Source organism: Glycine soja, chromosome 13, assembly GCF_004193775.1.
Source record: "Glycine soja cultivar W05 chromosome 13, ASM419377v2, whole genome shotgun sequence".
NCBI classification, from domain to species: domain Eukaryota; kingdom Viridiplantae; phylum Streptophyta; class Magnoliopsida; order Fabales; family Fabaceae; genus Glycine; species Glycine soja.
In genome coordinates, this window is record NC_041014.1 from 22146692 (window position 1) to 22170071 (window position 23380).

Sequence of the window (23380 nt, forward strand, 5' to 3'; positions counted from 1 at the left end):
GACGGATCCTGATATTTTAAAAATATTTCATATTATTTTTAAAAGTATAAATATACATTATACTTGTTGTCTATGTTTTTATATTTTAAAAATAATTATAATTTTCTCATTTTCAATATTAGCAAAAATCTCTCACTCTAAATAATTTAACAATAATTTATATATTTTTCGATTTTGCATTTGATTTTTGATAATATTCAAGAGGATAACAAATGCAGTAGAAAAGGAATTGAGCATAACAGATAAACCACAATGCACACACTCTACAGAATTCGTTTTCAAATTTCAATTTAATATATAAGCTTCTAACTACCGTTAGAATGAGTCTCACAACAAGGAAAACTAGATTGAGAAGTAAATGCGGGTGAAATCAGTTTTGAAGTGATTTTCATTTTTTTAAAACTGGAAACAGATACAGTCCTTTACATTTTACTAAAAAAGACAAAAAAAATGCAATAATGAGAATTGAAATAAATAAAAAAAAAAAAAACGGCATATGTATTTCATACACACTTTCAATTTATATTAGAATTGAAATTGTAACTATACAATCATTATATTATGGAGGCAAAATACTACACGTAATGGATTAAAAAGGTAGTTGGGACAACTGCCCCCACTCTCTTAAAGGTGGATCCGTCCCTATTTCCATGTTCAAGTGGCTCGGGAGAGTTTAAGGAAGAACTCAGAAGTAGAACTATTTTAGTTTCATACACAACATTAAAAAAAAATCGTCTCTAATTTACACCTTAAGCCAACTCTGCCGTTCTTCCAAAGCTAACACAGATGCCACACTGCTACATTGGGTAGACCATAAATCTGATCAATCCAATGCGTCATGCTAGCAAATACGACATATGTTCAAACATACATGTATGTGTGCACACGTGCACTATCATATGCTACAAATATAAGTATACCAGTCAGGATGAAGATTGGAGACATATCCAGAACCTGCAAACTATAAATATTAAAAAAAAATATATCCACTAAGAAGTTCACAAGACCCAAAGTACTGAATACATATGCCCATCATGGCATGGCACAGGAATCCTAAGCCACTAACAAGTTAGAAGTCCAACATGATTTAGTTACAAGGGGTGAGAACTGTCCCACTCTCAACTATATCAAGGCCGTGCTCTCTTATTGCTGCATGAGGGGCACTTATACTGCTTGATGTGCTCGGCTCTGGCTGGAGTGATCTTCACACACTTGCCATGGAACCACTTCTCACATATGTCACAACAAATCCAGAACTCATCAGACGCATAGTTCTCTCCACATGCCCCACACAAAGTTTCCCCATGCTCCTCGTCATCTTCTTCATCCGGTACCTCTTCCTCCTCGTCCTTTGTTTGCTTTGAATACTTCCCTGATTCAGATCCTCGCTATTTTGTTCCAATAAGGAAACAATCATGCAGAAATGACATGTCAAAGAAGGAAACACAATTATAAGTATGTGGCACCACAACTCTACTAAAAAGCAAGAAGAAAACATTTATAAATTCAAAAAAGTGGAAAAGCTAGAGTATATGATGCATTACTAGAGTCCAAATATTTTCTAATAGAGCAATTATGACCATAAAAAATAATATAAAGGGAGAGTGAAGGTACTAAGATTTTTTTACCCCTTTTGAACCAGATTTTGATTTGTTGCTGGAGTGGTTTGAAATGGATGACTTTTCCTTAGTCTGTTTTTTTGCACTTCCAGTCACAATCTCGAATATTGTTGGTAAATCATTAATCATAGTGAACAGGCGTTTCCTGCAAAGAGAATTGCACGTTATCATAGGCTATGATAAAACACAGGCCATAGTGAACCTTTTATTCTCTGAATGAATCAATTTGTTTTACATTTATTATATCAAACAAATTTTGTATTCCGCCAACTTGTTCATCATCAACATCTGGAAACCAAAAAAACCATACCAAACAGAGACAAAAACATTTATACAGTAATACTTGTTAGCCAAATCCAAAAAATATGGGGGGTTGATATAAATAGAAATTTTATGCCTAACAGCTCATCGTATAGAATCAACTAAACACTGTAAAGGCTTTAACTCCCTTTTTAACCCATAGAGAGAAAAACTTAGAATCCAAAATGCAAATTCTGTATAAGACGACATCGTTCCTTTTTTATAATTACTAGAGCTGCAATCAGGTTGGGTAGCTTTTAGGGTGTTTAGAAGTTAAAACCAATTAAATAGTACTACTATCAGGTTAGGCTGGTTTCGGTTATGCATTTTTCAAGCAGACAACCTGAACCAAACCAAGTGGGTGGTCTCTATCAGGTTAGGTTAGCTCAAGCTGGGTACTCAGGTCTTATACTAGAATAGTGAAAATCTGAAGAAGAAAAAAATTTAAAATTAGAAAACTGAGAAGGCACCCTGGAATGATTCACAGATCTTATTCTTTTCGGGTATCCATCAGTCCAAACTCTTATGAAATCATCTCTTGCATGAAATCACAAACTCTTGGTCTTCTTCCTCCAAAGGAAACATAGAGCCCCACATCATACACAATTGCTGAAACCACTCCTTGGCTTCTCTGGTGATTGTGGGATTTCAAGCTCACTTGCTGAAACCGCCGCTTGGCAAGATCCATCAAACAGTAGAGACAGGTGAAGCCCCCACCCACCCAAACCAAAAAAACCCAACGCACAATGCTTCAAGACACTGATGTGGTGCAGAGATGCGGATGCAGATCTGGAGAAGCCATGGGAATAAGAGCCGGATAAATCCTCAAACTCTTCTGAAGATTGGTTTGGCTCAGGTTCATTGGACTGAAAATTTCAGAACATGATACTTGAACCAAACAAGATCGGATTGATCACCTTGAAACCAAACCGAACTGTCACTCAAACCAATGAGCAGAAACAACTTCAGGAGTTCCTGGACCCACTTACATCCTTAATAATTACACGACAAAGTATGGTCGTCATGAACTATTTATTAAATTGACCGTTAGTGGCATACATGTTGATACAGCACAAATAAAGGAAGAATAAGAAAGACTTTGGCACAAGAATATTGCCTTATGTTTTTCTTGTGCGCTTTACCCTTTTGCATAACAAACAATCTTGATATTCTAACCTACCACAACCAGCAGTAGACAAAGCGATTCGGAAGAAATGAAATACTGCAGAGAAATCCAAATAGCAGGAAAGAAAATCAATTGCTTAATCTTCTCCTCCAAACAATGTTGTTTCGTGTACCAAGATAAAATTATAATGTTTTTTCATTAACTAAATCAAAACAGCAGAGCCACAAATTAAAACAAAAGTTCATTAGTAAATGAAAAACGAAAGGCATCCGAAAAATTTCCCTGTCCAACCTAGAGATCAATTGCAAGAAAAAAACACAATAAAGAGTTAGAAAACAGAATCATACCTGTCAGCTTTATCAAAACCAAATCGTGCCCCAAAGTAGAAAGCCACTGCAAGTAACCATGCATCACTGTGAACGGCAACCAAAGACAGCCAGTCCTTATCCTGCATCCCATCCCTAGCAAAGTTTATGCCCAATGCAGGCTCAGGAAGCTCCGGAGGAACTTCTTCCGCAGGTAAATTAACTTCCCATTGCTCATTAGGGAACCCGTATAAACAAAGGTTATCCTTTTCTGGTGCACAATAAACACAACAGTTAAGGAATGCATCAGCATATTATCACAATGCAGCTCACTTGGATTGTTAAAAGAATTTGAGCATAGCAAACACGAAAAGTAAAATTTTAAAGAGCAAAATATCTTAGACATAGAAGGCGATAAATTATACTAGTAGTTACATTTACAGACTCCAACACAGAGAACAAGGTAACGGAGAATGCAAAGGCAAACAAAATAAATCCTAACCAGGATCGCACTGCTGGAAAAATTCTTCAACATCTGCGAAGAAAGGAAAAGGAAAGTTGGATATTAGAATGTATTAAAAACAGGAACAGGTAATTTTTGCAGAGGAGGCGCTAAAATTAATTGGCAAGAACAAAAGCGAGTGAGACACACTCAGTGGGAGTGTTTGTAAGAAGAAAAAGAGAAGAGTGAGATAGAGACCAGTGGTGAGAGCCTTGATCATGCCGGCTCTACGACCCTTGAAGTCCCGGAAAACCTCTTCCACAGTGCGAGGGTTGTAGTTCACTCCACCGTCCATCACCGACCCCACACCTCAAGACCTTTCTCCTTCTTCAACAATGGAAAATGCACAGACGGAGAGAGAGAGAGAAGTTGTTAGTGAAGATAACCGCGAGAAGAAGAAGAAGAAAGCAGCATTTCTAGTAAGGAGCAGAAAAAGCGAATAGTGTGCGGATATGATAATCAATTCACCCACTCATTATTATTAAATAAATTCAAATACGAACTGCTAAATTATTAAAGTCTATATTTAATTTTGGATGAAATATCGAATACGTACAAGATAACACATCCTTTGTGTTTTCCTTTTCTAATATAAAAAATAAATTAACAAGTATGGCAACAATAATTTTTACATATTATTAAATTTTCAACAAGTAAGCAAGCGATTGAATTGATTGAGTAATATTGAATTTAATTTTTAACGAAAATAATTTTTATTTAAATTTTAATTATTTTTTATGGAACTTTGAATTAATCTGATTTTTTTAAAAAATAAATCAAAAAATTAAAAATAACTTTCAAGAACGACTTCAATCATATGGTACAAAAATATATTCTCATAATTAATAAAAAAAAACTGGTAATTAATAAAATTAAAGAATGGTAGCAGCTTTTTGCACTTGGTGTTGCGGTGCCTTGAGAATTAAATTAACTAATTAACTAAGAGTGTGTTTGAATGAAATAATTTTAAACTTTAAGAATTTCAAATACTTCAATTTAAATTTCTTTATTTTTAAAATTTTGTGTTAGGATACAACCTTTCTCTTCAACAATCATAGAATTACCACCAAATCACTGAATTACCTTCGATTAAACCTCTCGGGCGACAGCCGCGCCTTGGGATCCCTTGCACCTCAGTCGGCTCAACGAGAACGCCGCCGCGGCTGCCACCCCCGACAACCGTAGAAACATCGAACTCACTATCGACTTGCTCTGTCGCAACAAGCTCCCCTCGCTACCGTACCTCACGCTCGACTCCAACAACGGGAAAAAACCCCTCCTCCAGAAGAACAGTGACTTCATCCTTTATAATACCTGAACGAAAACACCCTCGGCTTCCCCAATGATTCGAATGGCGAAGACCGCTTGCTCCAGAAACTATTACTCCCTCTCCGGTACCGCCACGACGGCACCGTCGTCGGTTCCATCACCATCCTCTCCTACGCCAGACTTCGTTCAAATCCAAACAAGTAAGACCTCTTCAGCAGAAAATCCCTAAAACAATCCTCTGAGTTAACGTTCACCGAAAAGCATGTTGTTGGAGAGGTCGTTGTCAGAGAGGACAAGGTACTGGAGGTGCTCCCAGGTGCCGTACTCGGGAGAGATCTGGCCGGAGAAGAAGTTGTCGCCAAGGTGAAGGTGACGGAGGAGGGGCATGACAGTGACAGAGAGAGAAATTTCCAAATTCACTCCCATGAAGATAGAATTTGAAATTCTATTTTTTCAACTAACTAAAATCCCTTTTGAAATTCTAAAATTTTAAATTTCTTTTACTAAAATATTCAAACAATTACTTTTAATAAAAAAAGAATTTAATTCCCTATAAAAACAATACATTACCTAGTTTGTGATGGAAGATAAAGAGAAATGTAAAGCGTACCTATAGGTCAAAGTAAAAGGAGAATCAAGCAGTATACTATGTTGCTTTGGAATCCGGAATTTAGAGGCATTGCTATGTGTCTTGACATGTTACTTTACATTCCCTCTCCCTGGGTTGGGTTCTGTTCCATTTCTCAGACCTTCCTCATGAGTACTAATATTAATATGGGTACCATGTGGTGTGGCCGGGCCAATTGTCAATACAAAAATAAAATTTCATTGCATGGTTCCTTTTGTGGTGCTGTCTCTCCTTTCATTTATGATTGAACTTACATGGGTGAGCAGCAGCACAAATAGCATGAAAAGGAAAGCAGGACAAATTTTTTTTAAAACATTAGCATTATTTCTTCACCAGTCGTATTTTGTCAGTAATTATTTTTATAAATATTAATTGTTAATTTATTTTAAAAAAATTAGTAAAAATAATTGAACATTTTGTCCTTTCTTAATCATCCGATCAATCTTATATTAAAAATCATTATTTTTTAATGCTTTTAATACCATTTTTTAATTGAAAATCATGCTTTTCATTTAATCCATCCCTTCTTAATCATGTAATTTTTAATAAATAATAAACAGAAAGAATATGACAGAGATTGTACTGTTAACACTTAACACTTCTCAACACGATAATCGACCAGTGTCATTGATTCTTTACAATCAACTTTCAGGGTATTGCACTTGAACAACCCGAACCTTTTTATCCTCTGCCATTTTTGCACAATTCTTTCTTCCAGAAAAAAGGGGTTTTAAACTTAGATAAGTGAGGATTAGAGCAAGAGATGTCAAAGAAAATTGACGCCATACAGAAAATTAAAGCAAGAGATACCAAAGAAAAAATAGTTAAAACAAACTTTTGTTATGCCAAGTTGGTAGGCTGATATCTGAGTGAAGCGTTCAAACATGGGTTTTAAGCGGGACTCATGTATTTTAACATTTTTTTTTAGAATAATGAAACCTGTACTCTTGATTTCTGTAATAAAAAAATTTATCATTTTTCAATAACATCATCCTTCTTCTTTTTGTTTGACAGAATAACATCCTCCTTAATTCTTCATTTGTTTCTCTTTTTATTTTTATTTCTATCACTCGTTTTGAAAAATTATTAAAATAATATTACTCTTTTTAAATACTCACTTTATTATTTTAATTGAATTAAAATTAAAATAATACTGTTTTGAATTAAAATATAATAAAGAGAAAATAGAATATATTATAAGGATAAATAAAATAAGAAGGAAATAAATTAAAATTTTCACTTATTTGGAAGAGTGAGAAAAACGAAAATAAATAAATTATATTAAAAGAACATTCCTACATTAATTTAAAAATATTAAATTTAATCCAAGACAAATAATCTTTTTGCTTCATTATTTTTTTTTAATTTTTCATTATTTAAACTTATTCATTTATTCAACATGCTAAGAAATAAAATAAAAGTCTCAAAAAGGAAAAAACTTCCTTCTTTTTAATTTATTTCTCAAACAAATAATAAAAATTTAATATTTCTATTTTATCTTTCCTTCCACTGATTTCCCCTGAAATAAACAATGGATATATGTCGAATGACTGCTGATAGGAGCAGAGGACAAAGGGAAACTCCTATTCTAAACTACTGAAAATTAAGTGCAAATTTCTCTTTTTCACCCTTATTACACCATTGCCTCCTGTTTATAGCATCTAATATGATAGCATTGTGCAGACAACTAACAGAAAATATCAGAAAATACAAATAACAGAATTATGGCTGACAACATGTCCCCTATTGTCACTAGTCTCTAGCCAACTCAGCAGTCTCTATCGGATTCTGTTAAACAAAATCCTAGGCTTGTGTTGTGCTCCTGCTGTATTTCCTCATTCCTATCAACTGCATAGTATCACTTGCCCGCGTAAGGGAAACGTAACTTCAAAAAGCGTGTAACACTTTTTTCTCTTCACATTTCCTAGGCTCTCATGCATCAACAGCACGGTGCATTATATATCGAGTAATTATCATCAATCTAATTTAAAAGTCCTATGGTTCTAAATAAAAACTCGTCTCTTCAATGTAACCCTTATATATCCGCGGGAGAAAAAATGGTGACAATTTATAAGCAAATTTTAAACTTGCTTGGAAACTATTACACGAGTATTCAACTAATCATGATCCTAACTCAAATATGTCTCAAATCCTCGTGCAAAAAGATCACGCATTAAATTAGACATTCAAACTTTCTATATAAAGAATCAATAAAAGATGACATTAAAGAAAATAGCAATCAACTGAGATGAAATATGTCTCAGCAGCGTGCATTAGTATGAAAGACATGAACCCATTCACTAAGAACATACTACATACACTACATGTATATAATATATAGCTTACGTGAATAATTATTATTCTACATATCATTTTGTCAAATTCGATCAGACACCCAAAATGTAGGTGCCGAACAATATAGGAAAAGGGTAAGCACAAATTGTCTGCGTATCTTCCAAGTTCTGGAAACCACAACCCAACCAAAATTGTTCAATAATATACCTTGACGTGGTGCAGCATGTCCCAGTAGGAAGCATCTTCTCACAGGGTGCTCTTACGGACTGCAACTTCAAAGGGCAGAAACTGTTTGAATCCTTAGTTAGCCAATTAGTATCATTGAAATAATTTAATGCCAGCCAATCACCTCGCCCCAATATCTGGCAGCAGTGTTAAAACAAGTAAGCAAGAGCAACGAAGGAAATTGCTAGCAGTAGTGCTAAAGGGGAAGACAAAAAATCAATTGCAACAATAGATGGATGATGTTAAGAATAAGACAAGAAAGACAAGTCGTAAATTCAGAGCCCTATGAAAAAGAAAAGGACAAAAAAACAAGAACAAGAAAACTTCCACATCTGAAAATACTAAATTGTATATTATTCATACAATTAAGTAAGCAAAAGCAATCCCACATTCTTAAACCATCCATCCTAGTTTTAAAACACAGTATGAACTATGAAAAGAAAAAATTACCATTTGCATTTTGGGATGATCTGTCTTCCTTTTGCTCTGGGGCATGCTGCTCAAGAAACTGCTGAATTGTTCTCCAGTACTGATCACCACCAGCCAGCCAAGTATCCATATGCATGCCAGTAGGAAAATCCACAAAGAGACACTGATTATTTCGAGCAGCTGCCTTAGCATATAGCATTTGCATATGTGATGGGGGGACCATCTCATCTTGCAATCCAGAGAGAAAAAGGATAGGTTGTTTGATCTGCAATGAAATGTTCATAAAAGGTGATGCACAAACACATGAATCCAGCCAGACACATACTTAATTGGTAAGAAACAAAAAAAAAAAAAATCTGCCTTTCTACACATACTGACACACAAGCAATATCCATAGAAAGAGAGACCTTAAAAAGTTTAAAATTAACATCCTTCTTGAAGACAGGATTAAGCCTCGTCGTCAACTATCCAAGTATTAATTGTGAAAAAAAAAATCATTACGCCCAAGTGACATAATTCTAATAGGTGCAAAAACTAGAAGGCGAAACTTAAATTTCCAGCATCCCTCACCTGGCCAACAACATCAATAGTACTCCACGGAGAACGTACAAGAAAATTGAGTACTTTAGGACCATTTGAAGAGCTTCCTCCAATAAACCACTTCAAAAAAGGTAACAAAACTCCAGCCATATCCAATATAGACGTGAATGTATTTTCAAGTATCAGTGCAGCAACCTTAAACACGGAAAGCAGGTCCATGAAGAATGTAGATTAAAGGTACACAAACAAATTTTGCGAAGAATAACAAGATGGAGATGCCTGGCTAAATTTCTAAATAGAAGATTGCAACAGTCTTTCTTTAAGCCAGTAATTTATATTAGTTGCAAAATTATTTTTTCATAAAAAAAGTGTCTGAAGAAGAAAGCTATTAACATGTTGCAGGGTAAAGCCTCTGCCTGAAAACTCACTTAAATTAATTAGTAAATACATCAAAGCAATAAAAGTGAAAATCTCCATACATGAACATAAAAAATCTGAAGTTAAGTTGAAAGGAAAATAAAAGGTTTAGTGACCATTTTCACAGCTCTTCAATTTCACTCAACAACTTTTTGAGCGCATAACAAAAACAATTGAAGCTAAATTTTTATTCAAAAAATAAAATTGAAAAAGATATTTCACCAAACTCTGCCAAAACTGCCCCCTTGTAGCCAGTTTTAAGGAATCTTATTCATGCTTGAGGACCAATAATGGTAGTAAGTCAAATGTGTCATGATAAATATTCCATAACAATACAAAAGGATCTGGTCCCTAAATTATTTCACAACAAATAGCAATAAGCATTACCTTACTATATGTAAACAAAGATATTCCTACTGCTATAAACCTATTCAAGGAAATTACTCATAGGACCACTTGAAAAGCAATACTATAATCATGAATTAACAACCCTATTTCTAACATGCATTTTGATTCCTGGTGTGTACTACGGGGAAGAGCAATAAAATTGACTCAATCATCTAAAACAACATTGAGTCAACAAATTCAATGTTCTTTTCTCACGTGATACCGAGTGTGTTTGGTAAGGCATTTTAGTAGCTTATAAGCTACTTTGACTGGCTTATAAGCTAGTCTGACCAAATTATATGTGGTTGTGCCATACACCTAGTTAATCTAGCAAGCTATAATACATAGCAATACATATATTATTAACATTCTAAAGAAACATTTATCTGCTGACAACTAAAATCTAGCAAGGCTATAATCAATGGCAACAACTGAAATCTAGCAAGCTAAAATCCACAGCAACAACTGAAACAAAAAAACTCATTAAATGTTAGCTAAGAAAAACATGAACATTAAAATATATAGTTTCCAAGGGGGATACCTTGTCAGGGTTATTTTTTGTTAGTACAGCTCCAACTGCACCCCCAAGTGATCGTCCAAACACAACTATTCTAGATGTGTCAATATCAGGCCTTTGGGAAAGATGATCCAATGCAGCCTGGGCACAAGGAGGTAATAAAATTAAAAAAAAATTGCAGAAAAGTTTGACGTCCAAAGTAAGGGAATTACTATTAATCAAAAAGCATACCTGAGCATCCTTAGTTATTCCATGCTGAGAAGGATAGCCATCACTTGCTCCATAACTACATAGTTGACTTATACATTAGTACCAATTCAGTCAAGTGACATATGCATTTTAAAGGCACGAATCTGCGGACAGAGTTACAAGGAAAAATCATGATTAAAGAGCCAGGGCTGATACATACCCTCGGTAAGAAAGCATGAAAACATTGCAATGTAACTGCTGCAACATTATTCGGACCATTTCTAGACGATGAGCAATATCTAAAAGTCAACGGTCAAGGCCTTTAAAAGCAGATTGAACCTACTCAAGTAAAAATATGTGAAATAATGATGATCACAACTTATCCCTAATATCTACAATCAGGATACTTCCAGCATTTTCTTGAAAAAACAAAATGGTCGGACCTGGCAATGGAACATAAGAAAGAACTACATTAGTACGACACCAAAGTACAAAAAATCACTGAATACAAAGAGCATATGTCAAAGAGCAAGTTCATTCATAGCAACCTTAATGAAGATATTGTACTCTCAATTCTCAAATAATAACCCGTCATGATTTGGCTCCTCTAAAGCAAGGGTTGCATTTTAAAAATAAAGTGCACGTACACACACTGATTAGAAAATCAGCAGTAGAGATTGAAAATTTGTAACAACTTTACTTCAGAGTTGCTATGCATGTACTTGAATTTTATTAGGAACATAAATTAGATGTAGTTCTTTAGGTGCTTTTGGTATTGTTCTCTAATCAGAATTGGAGTTTTACCTCGGTAACCCACACAATAAAGGTTCACGTCAAAGGTCAACATAGATTATAGAGATAAAACACTAATTTTGATTAGACAACAACACCATAAGCATCTATAGAACTGTATCTAAGTTTTGTCCTTTTATTAAAATATCATCCTTTGTTTTTTTTAATCAATAGTTGTATCCATACTGAATCCTCTAAAGTGCACTCATTCACCTTAGAAGAGCCAAATCCTAGTGTTTAAATCCGCTTATCATTCTCATAATTTGTCCTCCCTATCAGTAAAACAATGCTGGTAGGTATCAAGACAATAACTTCAAAAAGCACAGTCAAGACAACAATTGGATCAGCATCGTACTAAAAACGATTTAATTCAATTCACAACAAGCATAAAGCATCGAGTCTCACTCAGTCCATAGCAAATAATACCCTAATTTTCTTTACGATCTGCACTTCTCCCATGCGATGCCACATAATTTATAACGAGTTCAACTTGAAACAAAACCTCAAGTAACAGTAACAGCAAAGTTCATGGTACAAGATCGAGAGAAGGAAATCGAACCTCGGCAATTAGGGAAGAGCTTGATGAACCAAGCGTGAAGGCGAACGCCATCGGAGGATTGGAGCCAGACGTCCTCGTAGATGAGTCTGAGGCGAGAGGGGTTAATGGCGTAGGACTTGGTGATGCCAGGCAACACCGGAACGTAGACCAGCTTCTCCTGAAACGCCACCAGCAATGCCATCCCCGCCACCACCAACCCTCCCACGCCGTACAGCAAGATGTTCACATACGAAACCATTCTCTCTCTTTGATCTTCTTCGCTTTGCCTTCGATTCAATTTCAACTCGCATGCATCACAGTTCACAGAAGAGATTGATTGATTGGGATTTGAGTTTCAAAAAATTGGGGCCGCTTTTTCTTTCTCTTTCTCGGGAAACACCCAGCCAATCGGAATCGATACCAATCAGTTTCCACGTCGCATGCCCATGGATTTTTTATTTATATCATACCATCACCATACATGCATATAATGCCATTAGTTTTACTACAGACCATGTCATCATCATGTGTGTGTATGTATTTTATGGGATGGTTCCTCTCTCTTTTTGACCTTTTCCTTCTTGCATAATATACTGTCTCCGTTTTTTCTTCTTTTTTAACACTTAAAAATTAGTGTCAGATTTTTTTTTCACTTTGAATTTTTTTATGTATAAAATAAATCAAGGGAAAGTTTGACATGGATAAGTTTTGTCATGTCTCATAATCAAGAATCTGATCATGATTTTTGAATGAAATGTATTTGATTGGTTATTTAAAATCAAAGAATTATATATTTTTATCGATTATTTTAATTATTTATTTCATTATATAATTTAATAAAAAATAACATAATACTTATATTATAATAAAAAAATTAAATTTAGAAAATTAAAATTTTTATTTCTTGAAAAAGTTTTCATAAAAAATTTATTAAAAAGTTACACATTATGTTTAGTTATTTATTACATTATATAATTTAATAAAAAATAACATAACACTTATATAACAGTAAAAGAAAAATTAAATTTAAAAAAGTAAAATTTTCATTTCTTTGAAAAAAAGTTGTGAAAAATTTATTAAAAACATTATTTTTAAAAAATACATGAAAACCAAAAATTTCTCTCCTAACCAACTTCTCGTAAGAGTTAATTATACTAGTACATTTTATGATTCTAAATTACACGGTACTTGGTAAATTAAACAATTATTTATTTTTTAACAAGTTGTAGATACTAACATTTAATTAATTAAACTTGCATTTAATGGATCCAACTACTTACAAAAAATTCTTACTACAACTTAAAAGTGTGTTTTGCTTAATGTTAATCTCTCTTTTTAAGACATGTTAAACATAAATCTCGTTTTTACGAAGGACATTGTCGCCTTTTTTGCCCATGTTTTTGCATCCTTCAACAACTGACTCTGTTTCTTAGTAAACACTGTAGTTCTTTATGTTTCATATCATCTCCATTTACAACTTTTGAACTTGGGATACTAAACTATTTTCAACGCTTTAAACCCATTGAAGTTCTCTTTTCATTTGCGAAGTTGGACTAAATTTATGATCAAGTTCGGCCGCGAGCGTTGATACCCATATCAACTGCAACATACTGTTACCAGATAAAAATGTGAGAAATAATTGTCTTTTCCGCTACCTTCGAGTCATTTATGAGGTTGATTTTATTTTTTTCTCTACAAAACAAAATAACCTTAAAAAGACGTTTTTTTATTATCAATAAACCGACCAACACAATTGGAATTGAGAAGGGTTGTTGGTGATCTGAATTTCACATCATACAAAATAAAGTAACAAAAGTGTATACAGATTGGGAGTTCCTGGACCTTTCAAATGGCGAAGGATCTCATAATAAGTGAATCACATTTATCATCATCGTCGTAAAAAATGAAAATGTGAATGCATAATTTTAGATAGTACTACTTGTTTTTTAGTTCTGCAAATGCATACAATAAATTAACTTGATAACTACGTCCATATGAATGGACACAATTTGGTAGGTATTGGAATAATTGAGTTGGATTGCCAAACACGTAGTAAAGCAATATAAATACAAAATCTAATTGAACTTTTAATAACTATTAATTATGTTAGAGATTCAAACAACTATTGAGTTTAAGTTTCATGTAGTAGGATCTGTATTCAGTAACTGATGTTACTTCGGGAATGCGGATCTCATCATCGCTGCACAAATCAAAACGCAAGTGGTTAACATTCAAAAATACAGAACATGATATAACATATAAAATATAGTCATACCTTAACAAATATATATAACCTGAAAGTACTTTAGTCTATTATGTCTATTAACTTTAAAAAAATGTAAATATCAATTGCTGGGGTTGACCTTCCTATGAATAAATAATTATTTTATTTTGTCCTTTCATAAATTCATACCATTCATGAGGTTGAATTTTTTTGTTTGTTGTCTTTTCTTTTATCAATAATTGTTTTATCAATTAATTTTATTTAGTTGATAAAAGAAAAATATTTTTATACAAAAAATACTATTTGGTTTCATTTTGAAATGAAAGTAAAACACCATTAGACCTACATTTATTTCAACAAAAAATACTATTTGGTTTCATTTTGAAATGAAAGTAAAACACCATTAGACCTACATTTATTTCAAAACTTTCACCTACCTTTCACCCACACTAAACATCGTTATCCTACCACTTTCATCATCTCTTTTTCAGCTGCAACCACTTTCATCCATGTTTCATCTCTCTAAACCAAACAATACCTAAATTGAGTATAAAAGTGATGAAAGTGTACACAAAACGAAAAAGAGCTTGCTGGAACTTTTTCTTTTACGCAAATGGCTACCTCTCTCATGGCCATAATCAGTTAGATGTTATGCATGACCATTTATGGGCATATTCATTCCGCCAGAGAATGAATTCAAGGCACTGTATAAACTAAGGAAGCTTAATAATAATAATAATAATATATTTTTATTTAAAATATTAAATTCTGTTTTACCAACAAAATCACCTTAACTTAAATATTTCATTTTTTCAATTCATTTTCATCTATACCAAACAATCATTTTTCACTATTTTCAATCTCTCTTTAGTCTCTTTCCATCACTCACTTTCAATCCTTCTCATTCATCTATATCAAACACCAGCTTAGTGTATTTGTACGGTAAAACCAACTTCAATGTTCTGTGTTTACTTCATCCAAATACATGTTGACGTCAGTAATGAGCAAATTTTCATTTTCTTCTCTCCGTTTTTGTTTTATAGGAGTTGGACAAAGCAAGGACCATGCACGGACGGATAAAAAGTTAAATTTTCAAGCACAAACTTTCTGGTCCAGTTCAACAACAGAAACAAGAGCAACTTTCAAAATACATGGGAAAGCACTAGCAAAAGTCTGAGTGCTAATGCAGAGTCTTCCAAAAGACAACATTTCCGTAACAACACATGAAACACAGAAAGTAAAGTGACTAAGCCAAGGATGATTTGCCAGACCAGTGAACTTGATTTTGATTGGTTCCACCTCTCACCGGCCAACTGAAGTACATTGCCGAGCTCCACCACCAAAGGTGAGTCCCCCACTGCATTGCGACGATCCACCTATATTAGGAGAGTTCCCCAAGAAGTTGTGCTCAGGCCGCCTGAAACTGACACTGTTACCGGACATACTTGTCAAGCCAGAGATTGCTGTGAATGTGATAGATGCATTTTTTCCAGTTCTTGAGGGATGACTTTCTGCCTCAGATGCATCTTTCTTTTGATAAACATTGACAGGGCCCGGGCCTGAATGGGCATCGGTGACAAGTTCTGCATTAAACTGTTGAAGCTGTTTGGCACTAAGAAAGCGCCCCCCAGTTCCCCTAACCCTTTTCAATGCGTGGCGGTGCCGAGACTCATGAAGATATGGCTGCAATCAATTAGAAAGGGAGGGAAATCAGTGGAGTAACACTATTTCTTTTGGTCCAAAACAGATTCAAGAAAGCAGGCTGTACAGCTTTGCCATATGACTAAATGTAATAATAACATTTCACAGAATAATGCAACATGGAATTGTTATTCTACTGTATCACGGTTCATTTCTAAGTTCAATATTCAGAGTGATTCCTCCAATGCTCCCTTGCAATGATAAATAACACTTCTAGACTGTAGTTAACATGTAATTTAGCTGTATAGGCTTATATTCTAAATTTAATTATTTATCCAAGCGAGAAAGAAAAAAAAATACTCTATAACAGGTAAACAGGTGCATTTTTTTCTCCCATGTCATAGCTCAAATAACTTAAAATTGTATAGTATATAAAAAAACGAAAAATTATATAGAAAATGAAACTACATTTTATATTATACACCATAGCAGGTAAACAGGTGAAAATATACATATACAACCAACCAAGCCCATCTCTTCCTCCTCACCAACATTCTTTCCAAAGACAACCCCCCCCCCCCCCCCCCCCCAAAACCACAAAATATAATGCATGACCATACACGAATAAGGTAGGATAAACAGGGTGAATCAAAATAATGTATAACTGTAATTTGTGAAGCATACCTTACGACTTTTGATGAGTTTGTTTTGAGCCTTAAGCTTTGCTCGTGACTGTCGCCTTCTCAGTATACCATGGTATTGTTTGGCATTGACATAAATGGGCCCATCTTCTGCAAGCTCAACTGGTAATGCAATTCTGGTGGATGCTAATCCCAGCATCTGGGGCACCATTTGTTGAGTCTAATAAATTATAAATACAGCAACACATTAAATTATTATTCCATTAAATGAAAGTATACTAAAATCTCATCCAAATGCAAAGACCATGCACTACAAAATGTACTTGACAAAACTTACAATAGCCTGTGTTCCATAAGCAACTATTGAACTACCAAAATAAGGATCACCACAAGGATAAGAAGTATGAGCCTGAAATGGGATGATAACAACTAGTTAATAACTAAAACTGCAAGCAACAAATCCATAAACAGCAATTTTACATACCAGTGAATGACTACAATAAACTTGAGAACAATTGTACATAGTATCAGGATGACTCAACAAGAATGGCTTCATTTAACCTTTCCACATAGCAAATTTCCAGATCTTGACCTGACAGGAATAGTTTCAAGTTTGACTGGTTTAGAGGTGATGTAAGGTAAAGAATATCAAATTCCTATAAAATACAAAAGAGGAACAACAGCACGAGAAAGAACACATTTACACTCCTAAGGATAGCAACACGACATTTATTTCAAAAAGTTGGGAGAGACGGATGAAATGTTCCAGAAATAAGATATCTATAGGATGGATCAAAGATAGACGCCAAAAAAAGAAAAGAACATATCCAATCTCGAATCAGCTAGTTACCCGGAAGGAAAACAGAAGAGTAGAGTAACCAGTTTATCACATGATTATGTTTTATAAATTACAATTACCAAAGAGTACATGCCATAGAACTTGATGTTTCCATTTTCAATTTTCAGATAGTACTTCCACTCATTTGAATGGAAAATTCACAACTTTAACCAGATTAAAGCCCTTTTATTGTAAAATTTTAGGAGATATTTGTTTGACCAAGAATTTATCATGTAGATAAATCCAAGGCACCTATTTTCTCCATTTGAAAAATAAATAAACTATTACACTATACCATTGCCATAAGTACATTGTTCCTCAATCTACTTAAATCACAGTTATCAACAATACTATTTCAGCTATGGTAGGTAATTTAGAATGTATATCAGACTATTAAAAATGGATAATTCTAAACAAAAAGTATTTTAGGATGAAATATAGCATACCATTCCTTGAGTAGAATGTATACAATATTGCAGCCTTAGTTCCCAAAACCTTCAATTATATCCTACAAAATGAGCATCTAATTAAGCAAACAATTCAGAAGTGCTCAAAGGACATTCTTCTTTAGTGAGTAGTCATATATAAGGAGCTACATAAAAGACTCGAATATATAAAGCATAGACAACTTTCAATCTCCACCTCTTAAATCGAATTTAATATATTCTGTCTGGATCTTGGACAAAAAATGGTAGGAAAAAACATAAGCCTTTAAGAAAATATAGAAGTTTGTTATGACAACAAATTTATGATCTCCCTTTCCAAGTCTTTAATTATTTTAGAATGTAGTGAGGAATACAATACGACAGAAAGATGTCTACTCACAGACGAGACAGGGTACAATATACAAAATACAGCTTTTGAAACTTAAAAGAGTAAGGGTGTTCTCCACGTAACCCATGAACCTGAACCAACTAAATCCAAACAACCAAACAAACTGGTTCAGATTCAAGAGTTGTTTGGGGTCGAACCCAACCTGACCTGTACAAATCCAATGACTTTTTGATTGGGTAATGTTTTTTTTTTTTTAAAACCGGCCAACCAGATGATAAAACCCATTAATGTGCTCCTTATTAATTATTATATATATATATATATATATATATATATATATATATATTATTAGTATTCACAATTGTTTAGAAAATCTAAAGCAATATTTAAGTTTTAAATTTTTTTGAGTAAGCAGTCACTTTAGTCCCTGAAAATAAAATGTGCTCACATTATTCCCTAAGTCAAAAGATTTTATTTTCTTAAAAAAAATCTCAAAAACTGCAAATCAACAATTATATTATTCCAAAATTCAAAAAATCAAATGGCTTAAGTGATAATATTAACATTCGTTTAGGGACTAAGATTAACCTAAGTTTGAGAACTTATTTCAAGGACTTATTTGACATTTTTCTTAGTTTTAGGGATTGATGTCACAGCACCCACTCTCAGGTACTTACCACCACTTTCAGAGACTAAAGTGCCTGTTTACCCGCCGATCCAATCCAACCCAACTTGTCATTGATCGAGAGTTTAACAGAAAAAAATGTACAAAGCCGACTCACCCAAACCAAAGTATTTTGATCAATTTGGATAATGGGTTTAATCAAATCTGACCCAACCTGTCCAGTGTACACTCTAGCAGAAAAAGAGAGAGGCAAATGACGTACATTGGGCAAGGGGTCTTTTGTTATAGAATACCATATCGGAACCAAAATCAGGCAAATGCTATTCATAAAAAGAAAAATAAATAAATAAAAGACTATTTTGCTAACATGGTAGCACCTCAAAACTAAAACAATCCGAGACAACCAAAAACCCGAAGTAGTAGCATGTTTATGAAGAAAGTCCAAAATAGTTGGATCACATTATAATCCAGAGAATTCCAATGATAAAAATAAAAACAAAAACACAGAATACCAAAAAAAAAAAAAACCATCAATTCTAAGTTGGTTGAAAAACTCTGCCAGAAAACACAATGCCCCATCAGTGCCATCACAAAACTAACAAACAAACTGAGAAGGTGATAATCATAAGCAAAACAATAGTTTTTCTTTTATTGACAAATGTTAGTATTTAATTGTTAGTTTTTTTTTTTGTTAGCGGGAAGAATCCATCCCACGACCTTTCCCTCCCTCCCTTCTCCTTTTACCCTTTTACCACCAAGTCAACCTTATAACTCCATAAACAGAACAATAGTAACAGCAACAAGTGTAGCCCAGAACTAGTTTCCAAATATATTAGTGAGTGGTGAACTTAAGAAGAACATAAGGTGAGCTCAAACTCCACATGCAAAAAGTAAACAACAATCTTAAAACTCACCAATAGGATCCCACGGTAAGGTTAGGAGTTGCTACTGGAGACAGGATAATGCAGAATAAATGAGAGAGAGAGAGAGAGAGAATACCTTTGGGATTTGATGAGGCATGAAGAAAGAAGCAAAGAGTAGTAATAGAATTGTCGGTTCAACTCGGGCATGTCTCCTCTGATAAGCCTAATGTTTCTCACTCTGGATTCTGGAATCTTCTTCTTCTTCTTCCTCCTCTCACTCTCTCTAATTCTTCATTTCTATGGCTTTGTTGTTGAAGAAGCACGCAGAGTCCATAAATAAATAGTCTCTCACAACACCCGCTCCAATTACGGGGTTTTCTGAGGGGCCCACCTCCACCCTTTCCTCAACCCTTGGGCCTTGGGCCTTCTTCTTCAGCACTACCTCCCCGCCGCTTTTTGCTGTTCACACTCTCCTCACGCGCCCCATATTCCACGTGCTATTTCCAACTCCCTCCACGCGCTACAAACACCCTAATATCAAACCCACTCAATCCAAGATCAATGCACGCCACCTTGGCTTCCACATTATAATCATAGTATAAATTAGTCATTTTAATTTCCAAAATTTCCCGCCACCTCCCACATTTGTGTTTTGGATAGTATACCAGAATTAATTTTTTTTCATAAAATCATAATTTTTTTTATCAACAAGCATTAATTTGTTAATTTTACTATAAATATTATTAGGAAAATTTAAATTCATGATCTTCTTTTTTCCTTTTTATCAGTCAATCTTATATTTTTTTTATAAAATCATGATGATACCATAAAAAAATAAAATCAACTATTTGTTATTTCAATTGATTATTATTTGTCACCGTGAATCTAGTCCAAAGACACTGTTATGAATGTTGTAAATGACTAATTTGCCCCTTTATATACGCGAGTATTCTTTAACTCACTAATTCGGGTATTCTTCCTCGGAATCTCGGACAAAGATTGTGGGTAAGTGACCCAAACAGTTTTGGTGTTTTTCATTTTTTATACTTGGTTAATGATCAAAGGGATCATTATTGGATGCCACATGGTAATTTATTATTTCTTGTTGAAACTTGAAAGACATATGGTAATTTAGTAATATATGGTGGATCAAGCTTATCTAAAAAAGGACAAAGAAATCTTATATTAGTCCGATCAAGTCTATCCTCATACGATTCTAATGATATTTATTATTTTATTAAGTTAACATTAACGTTTGGTAACGTCACCTTTTCCACGCTTTCACTTCTCGTTGATTTCTTTTTTAAATAAATCACTTTCAATTGGTTGTGGATAAGGTTTCACTATGTAAAAGAGAATCTATCCTAAGGTTTCTATTCTTTAAAATAAAGGAAAGAAAGACCAAGTGCTGAAATGTCGGTAGAATGGAATTAAATAATTTACACCAACGATCTACGAGTAAAATATCATGCAAGGTTACGAATCATTTTCATTTCTAAAAAATGAGCAGAAAATTTCTCATTGCAAAAGTAAAGTTAACGTTCATTTTTTTTATAAAAAAAATCAAGGATAAATACAAGAGAATAAAAAATATAAACCACATGTATGAAGAAAGAATGAGGTAATAAAAAAGTAAAACAGGGAGGGGGTAAGTTGATTCTTGGTTAGCCATAACTGCACAAAGAATGATATCGTTGTGATGGGAAGGCCAGCTAACGGAAAAGGAGGAAGAGATTTTAGATGAATTGTGATTCTTCTGAGGGAATACGATATCTTTTCTTAATTTATGACTTATGAGTTGTAAAGTTTTATCTTTTAATTTTGAGCACATTATCTACTAAATTAATTTGCTTGCTGTTTATCAAAAAATAAATTAATTGTGTAGTTAGACTAATATATTTTAAAGGAAACTATCATAGTACCCGTGGCTCCGCACGGGTTACACATGTGGTATAAATATTTTATATGATTGATTTAAAACCAACTAAATAAGGTAAGATAGTTTTGTTGCAAGAATATAGAATAATAATAGAATTGGTAGTTTTCACAAAAATATAAAAGATATCTGTTTTTTCTAAAATAGATTTGAATTACAGTAAATGGATGAAATATGTATAGTGAAGAAAATATATTGATAGAGTGCTTTTGCTGCATCAAATTCCCCTATTTTATACTAAAACAAATCCTTGCTGCTTGAGTCAAAATTTAAAGTTGTTCTACTGCATGAAAATCTGCATTAGAATCAAAAGTTAGATAACTGAATGAGTCATGTACAAGTTCAAAAAAATAATTAATAGACTAATCGTAACTTTTCAAACACTTCTTTAAAAATAAGATTTGTTGTTTTGTTTATAGGTTTCCCATCATTGTCATGGATTAAGATCTTCCATCCTTTCTTTCTTTGGACTCTAAAAAATGCTACATATAATTGCCCGTAAATGAAAACTAGTTTAGGCAAATATAAACTCACATTCTACAATGATTGACCTTGAGATTTATAAATAGTCATAGCATATGATACAATAAGTGAAAACTATCAACAGACAAGTTTGAAAGGTCAAGGCAATTGTGATGAAGTTAATGATATTCGAGGGATGTAAACTAAATTGCCAATATTTTTTTTAGAAATCATCTTCGCTTCAATAATATGATTAACCAACCTATATCAACATTGTAACAGAACCTATCTTCAACAGATACTGCAGAAGATTGTGACATTTGTGTTAACTTTTCACTTTAACAAACAACATTGCTTTGACTTGCACTCAAGCTGGAAAAAAATATGTCTATAATCAATAAGAATCATGCATTCATATTCATGATTGATTTTTTATGACACAAAACATCCAAAATATATACCTATTTTTGAAGTTAATTATCTCAAATATATTTTCATTACTAAAAAAATTTGGAACCATACATGGAGTTTTGTATTGTAAGTATGCAAAAAATATAACTTCATATAATATTCCATATGAGGTGAAACCTCCTCAATTAATGTATACAAATATTAATATTAATAATAAAATAGTTTAAATACAACACAAAGTCTAACCTTTTGATTCTTTGATTTTGGCCAGATGTAGCAGCATTACAACTGGTCCACTTTTATGGCTATCTAAATAAGATTTGAGTCTTTGAGCAAATGTCTCTCACAAAGTACATGTCACAGTAGTACCCTTACAGAAACACTCACATTTTCAACAAATAATTTTACATGGATATTGTTTTCACATAACATTATAATGCAACAACTAATATGGCTTACACACACTTTGTCCTTACGAATAAAAACGACTTTCTTCACCTTACTATCAAGATCCCATTGGACAATTTCAACAAGCTCACCAATGGCATCTTGCAAAAGAAAATTAAAATTTATCACACTTTTTCCATTAAAATATTTAAATATTAAAATTGAAAATATGCAAGATTATAAAAATGTATTAGGTAGTCAGGAGAAGTTGTTCGGTTGAGTATATCATCAAAAGCAGTGAAATTATAAACATATTTAAGTATTTCCAGCATATCTTGTTGTGTCACTCTGGTTGCTTTCATGAAGGCTAACCTATACTCATGGTCTGTTGCCCTGTATTGGCCTCTATTAGCATCCACTTCAAAGTTTTCCATAATATAACAACTTTCTTCTTTTAGTTCATCTTGCCATTTTTCATAGTCTGCATTCTTCACTTAAGC

General features: G+C 33.5%; 3 protein-coding genes across 7 annotated transcripts; all 3 read right to left on the reverse strand.

Moving 5' to 3' along the window:
* Positions 1-685: 685 nt before the first annotated feature.
* On the reverse strand, positions 686-4314 carry LOC114380822 (PHD finger protein ALFIN-LIKE 4-like). The gene is made up of 5 exons (XM_028339887.1): positions 4051-4314; positions 3853-3885; positions 3393-3621; positions 1629-1764; positions 686-1388 (listed from the first exon to the last, which is right to left on the reverse strand). Exons 1-5 carry the CDS (start codon positions 4145-4147, stop codon positions 1128-1130), a joined length of 756 nt encoding a protein of 251 aa, XP_028195688.1. The 5' UTR covers positions 4148-4314; the 3' UTR covers positions 686-1127.
* Positions 4315-7922: 3608 nt separating this feature from the next.
* LOC114382706 (alpha/beta hydrolase domain-containing protein WAV2-like) lies at positions 7923-12655 on the reverse strand. Its single transcript, XM_028342283.1, has 8 exons — positions 12100-12655; positions 11156-11191; positions 10969-11047; positions 10791-10845; positions 10584-10700; positions 9269-9433; positions 8720-8963; positions 7923-8406 (listed from the first exon to the last, which is right to left on the reverse strand). The coding sequence occupies exons 1-8, from the start codon at positions 12335-12337 to the stop codon at positions 8390-8392; spliced, it is 951 nt and encodes a 316-aa protein (XP_028198084.1). The 5' UTR covers positions 12338-12655; the 3' UTR covers positions 7923-8389.
* A 2718-nt stretch (positions 12656-15373) lies between these two features.
* LOC114382821 (nuclear transcription factor Y subunit A-3-like) lies at positions 15374-20005 on the reverse strand. Of its 5 annotated transcripts, XM_028342456.1 has the most exons (6): positions 19821-20004; positions 17869-17930; positions 17069-17176; positions 16922-16993; positions 16628-16804; positions 15374-15985 (listed from the first exon to the last, which is right to left on the reverse strand). In XM_028342456.1, exons 3-6 carry the CDS (start codon positions 17138-17140, stop codon positions 15605-15607), a joined length of 702 nt encoding a protein of 233 aa, XP_028198257.1. In that variant the 5' UTR covers positions 17141-17176; positions 17869-17930; positions 19821-20004; the 3' UTR covers positions 15374-15604. The 5 variants fall into 5 exon arrangements, with proteins under 5 accessions (XP_028198257.1, XP_028198259.1, XP_028198261.1 ...); XM_028342458.1 differs by lacking the exon at positions 17869-17930 and having other exon boundaries at positions 19821-20005; XM_028342460.1 differs by lacking the exon at positions 17069-17176 and having other exon boundaries at positions 19821-20005.
* Positions 20006-23380: the final 3375 nt, after the last annotated feature.

What these genes read in the sequence shown, in the direction of transcription:
- LOC114380822 (XM_028339887.1), bottom strand. Translation starts at nt 4,147, where the DNA reads ATGGACGGTGGAGTGAACTACAACCCTCGCACTGTGGAAGAGGTTTTC. An exon ending in TTTCCAGCAGTGCGATCCTG is followed by an intron (nt 3,622 to 3,852) that starts GTTAGGATTTAT and finishes ATTGTGCACCAG; the next exon opens with AAAAGGATAACCTTTGTTTA. An exon ending in GGTTTTGATAAAGCTGACAG is followed by an intron (nt 1,765 to 3,392) that starts GTATGATTCTGT and finishes TTCTCTTTGCAG; the next exon opens with GAAACGCCTGTTCACTATGA.
- LOC114382706 (XM_028342283.1), bottom strand. Translation starts at nt 12,337, where the DNA reads ATGGTTTCGTATGTGAACATCTTGCTGTACGGCGTGGGAGGGTTGGTG. An exon ending in TTTTCAAGAAAATGCTGGAA is followed by an intron (nt 11,048 to 11,155) that starts GTATCCTGATTG and finishes GTTGACTTTTAG; the next exon opens with ATATTGCTCATCGTCTAGAA. An exon ending in CTATTGATGTTGTTGGCCAG is followed by an intron (nt 8,964 to 9,268) that starts GTGAGGGATGCT and finishes ATTTCATTGCAG; the next exon opens with ATCAAACAACCTATCCTTTT.
- LOC114382821 (XM_028342458.1), bottom strand. Translation starts at nt 17,140, where the DNA reads ATGAAGCCATTCTTGTTGAGTCATCCTGATACTATGTACAATTGTTCT. An exon ending in TTTATTGTAGTCATTCACTG is followed by an intron (nt 16,994 to 17,068) that starts GTATGTAAAATT and finishes ATCCCATTTCAG; the next exon opens with GCTCATACTTCTTATCCTTG. An exon ending in CTTATGGAACACAGGCTATT is followed by an intron (nt 16,805 to 16,921) that starts GTAAGTTTTGTC and finishes ATAATTTATTAG; the next exon opens with ACTCAACAAATGGTGCCCCA.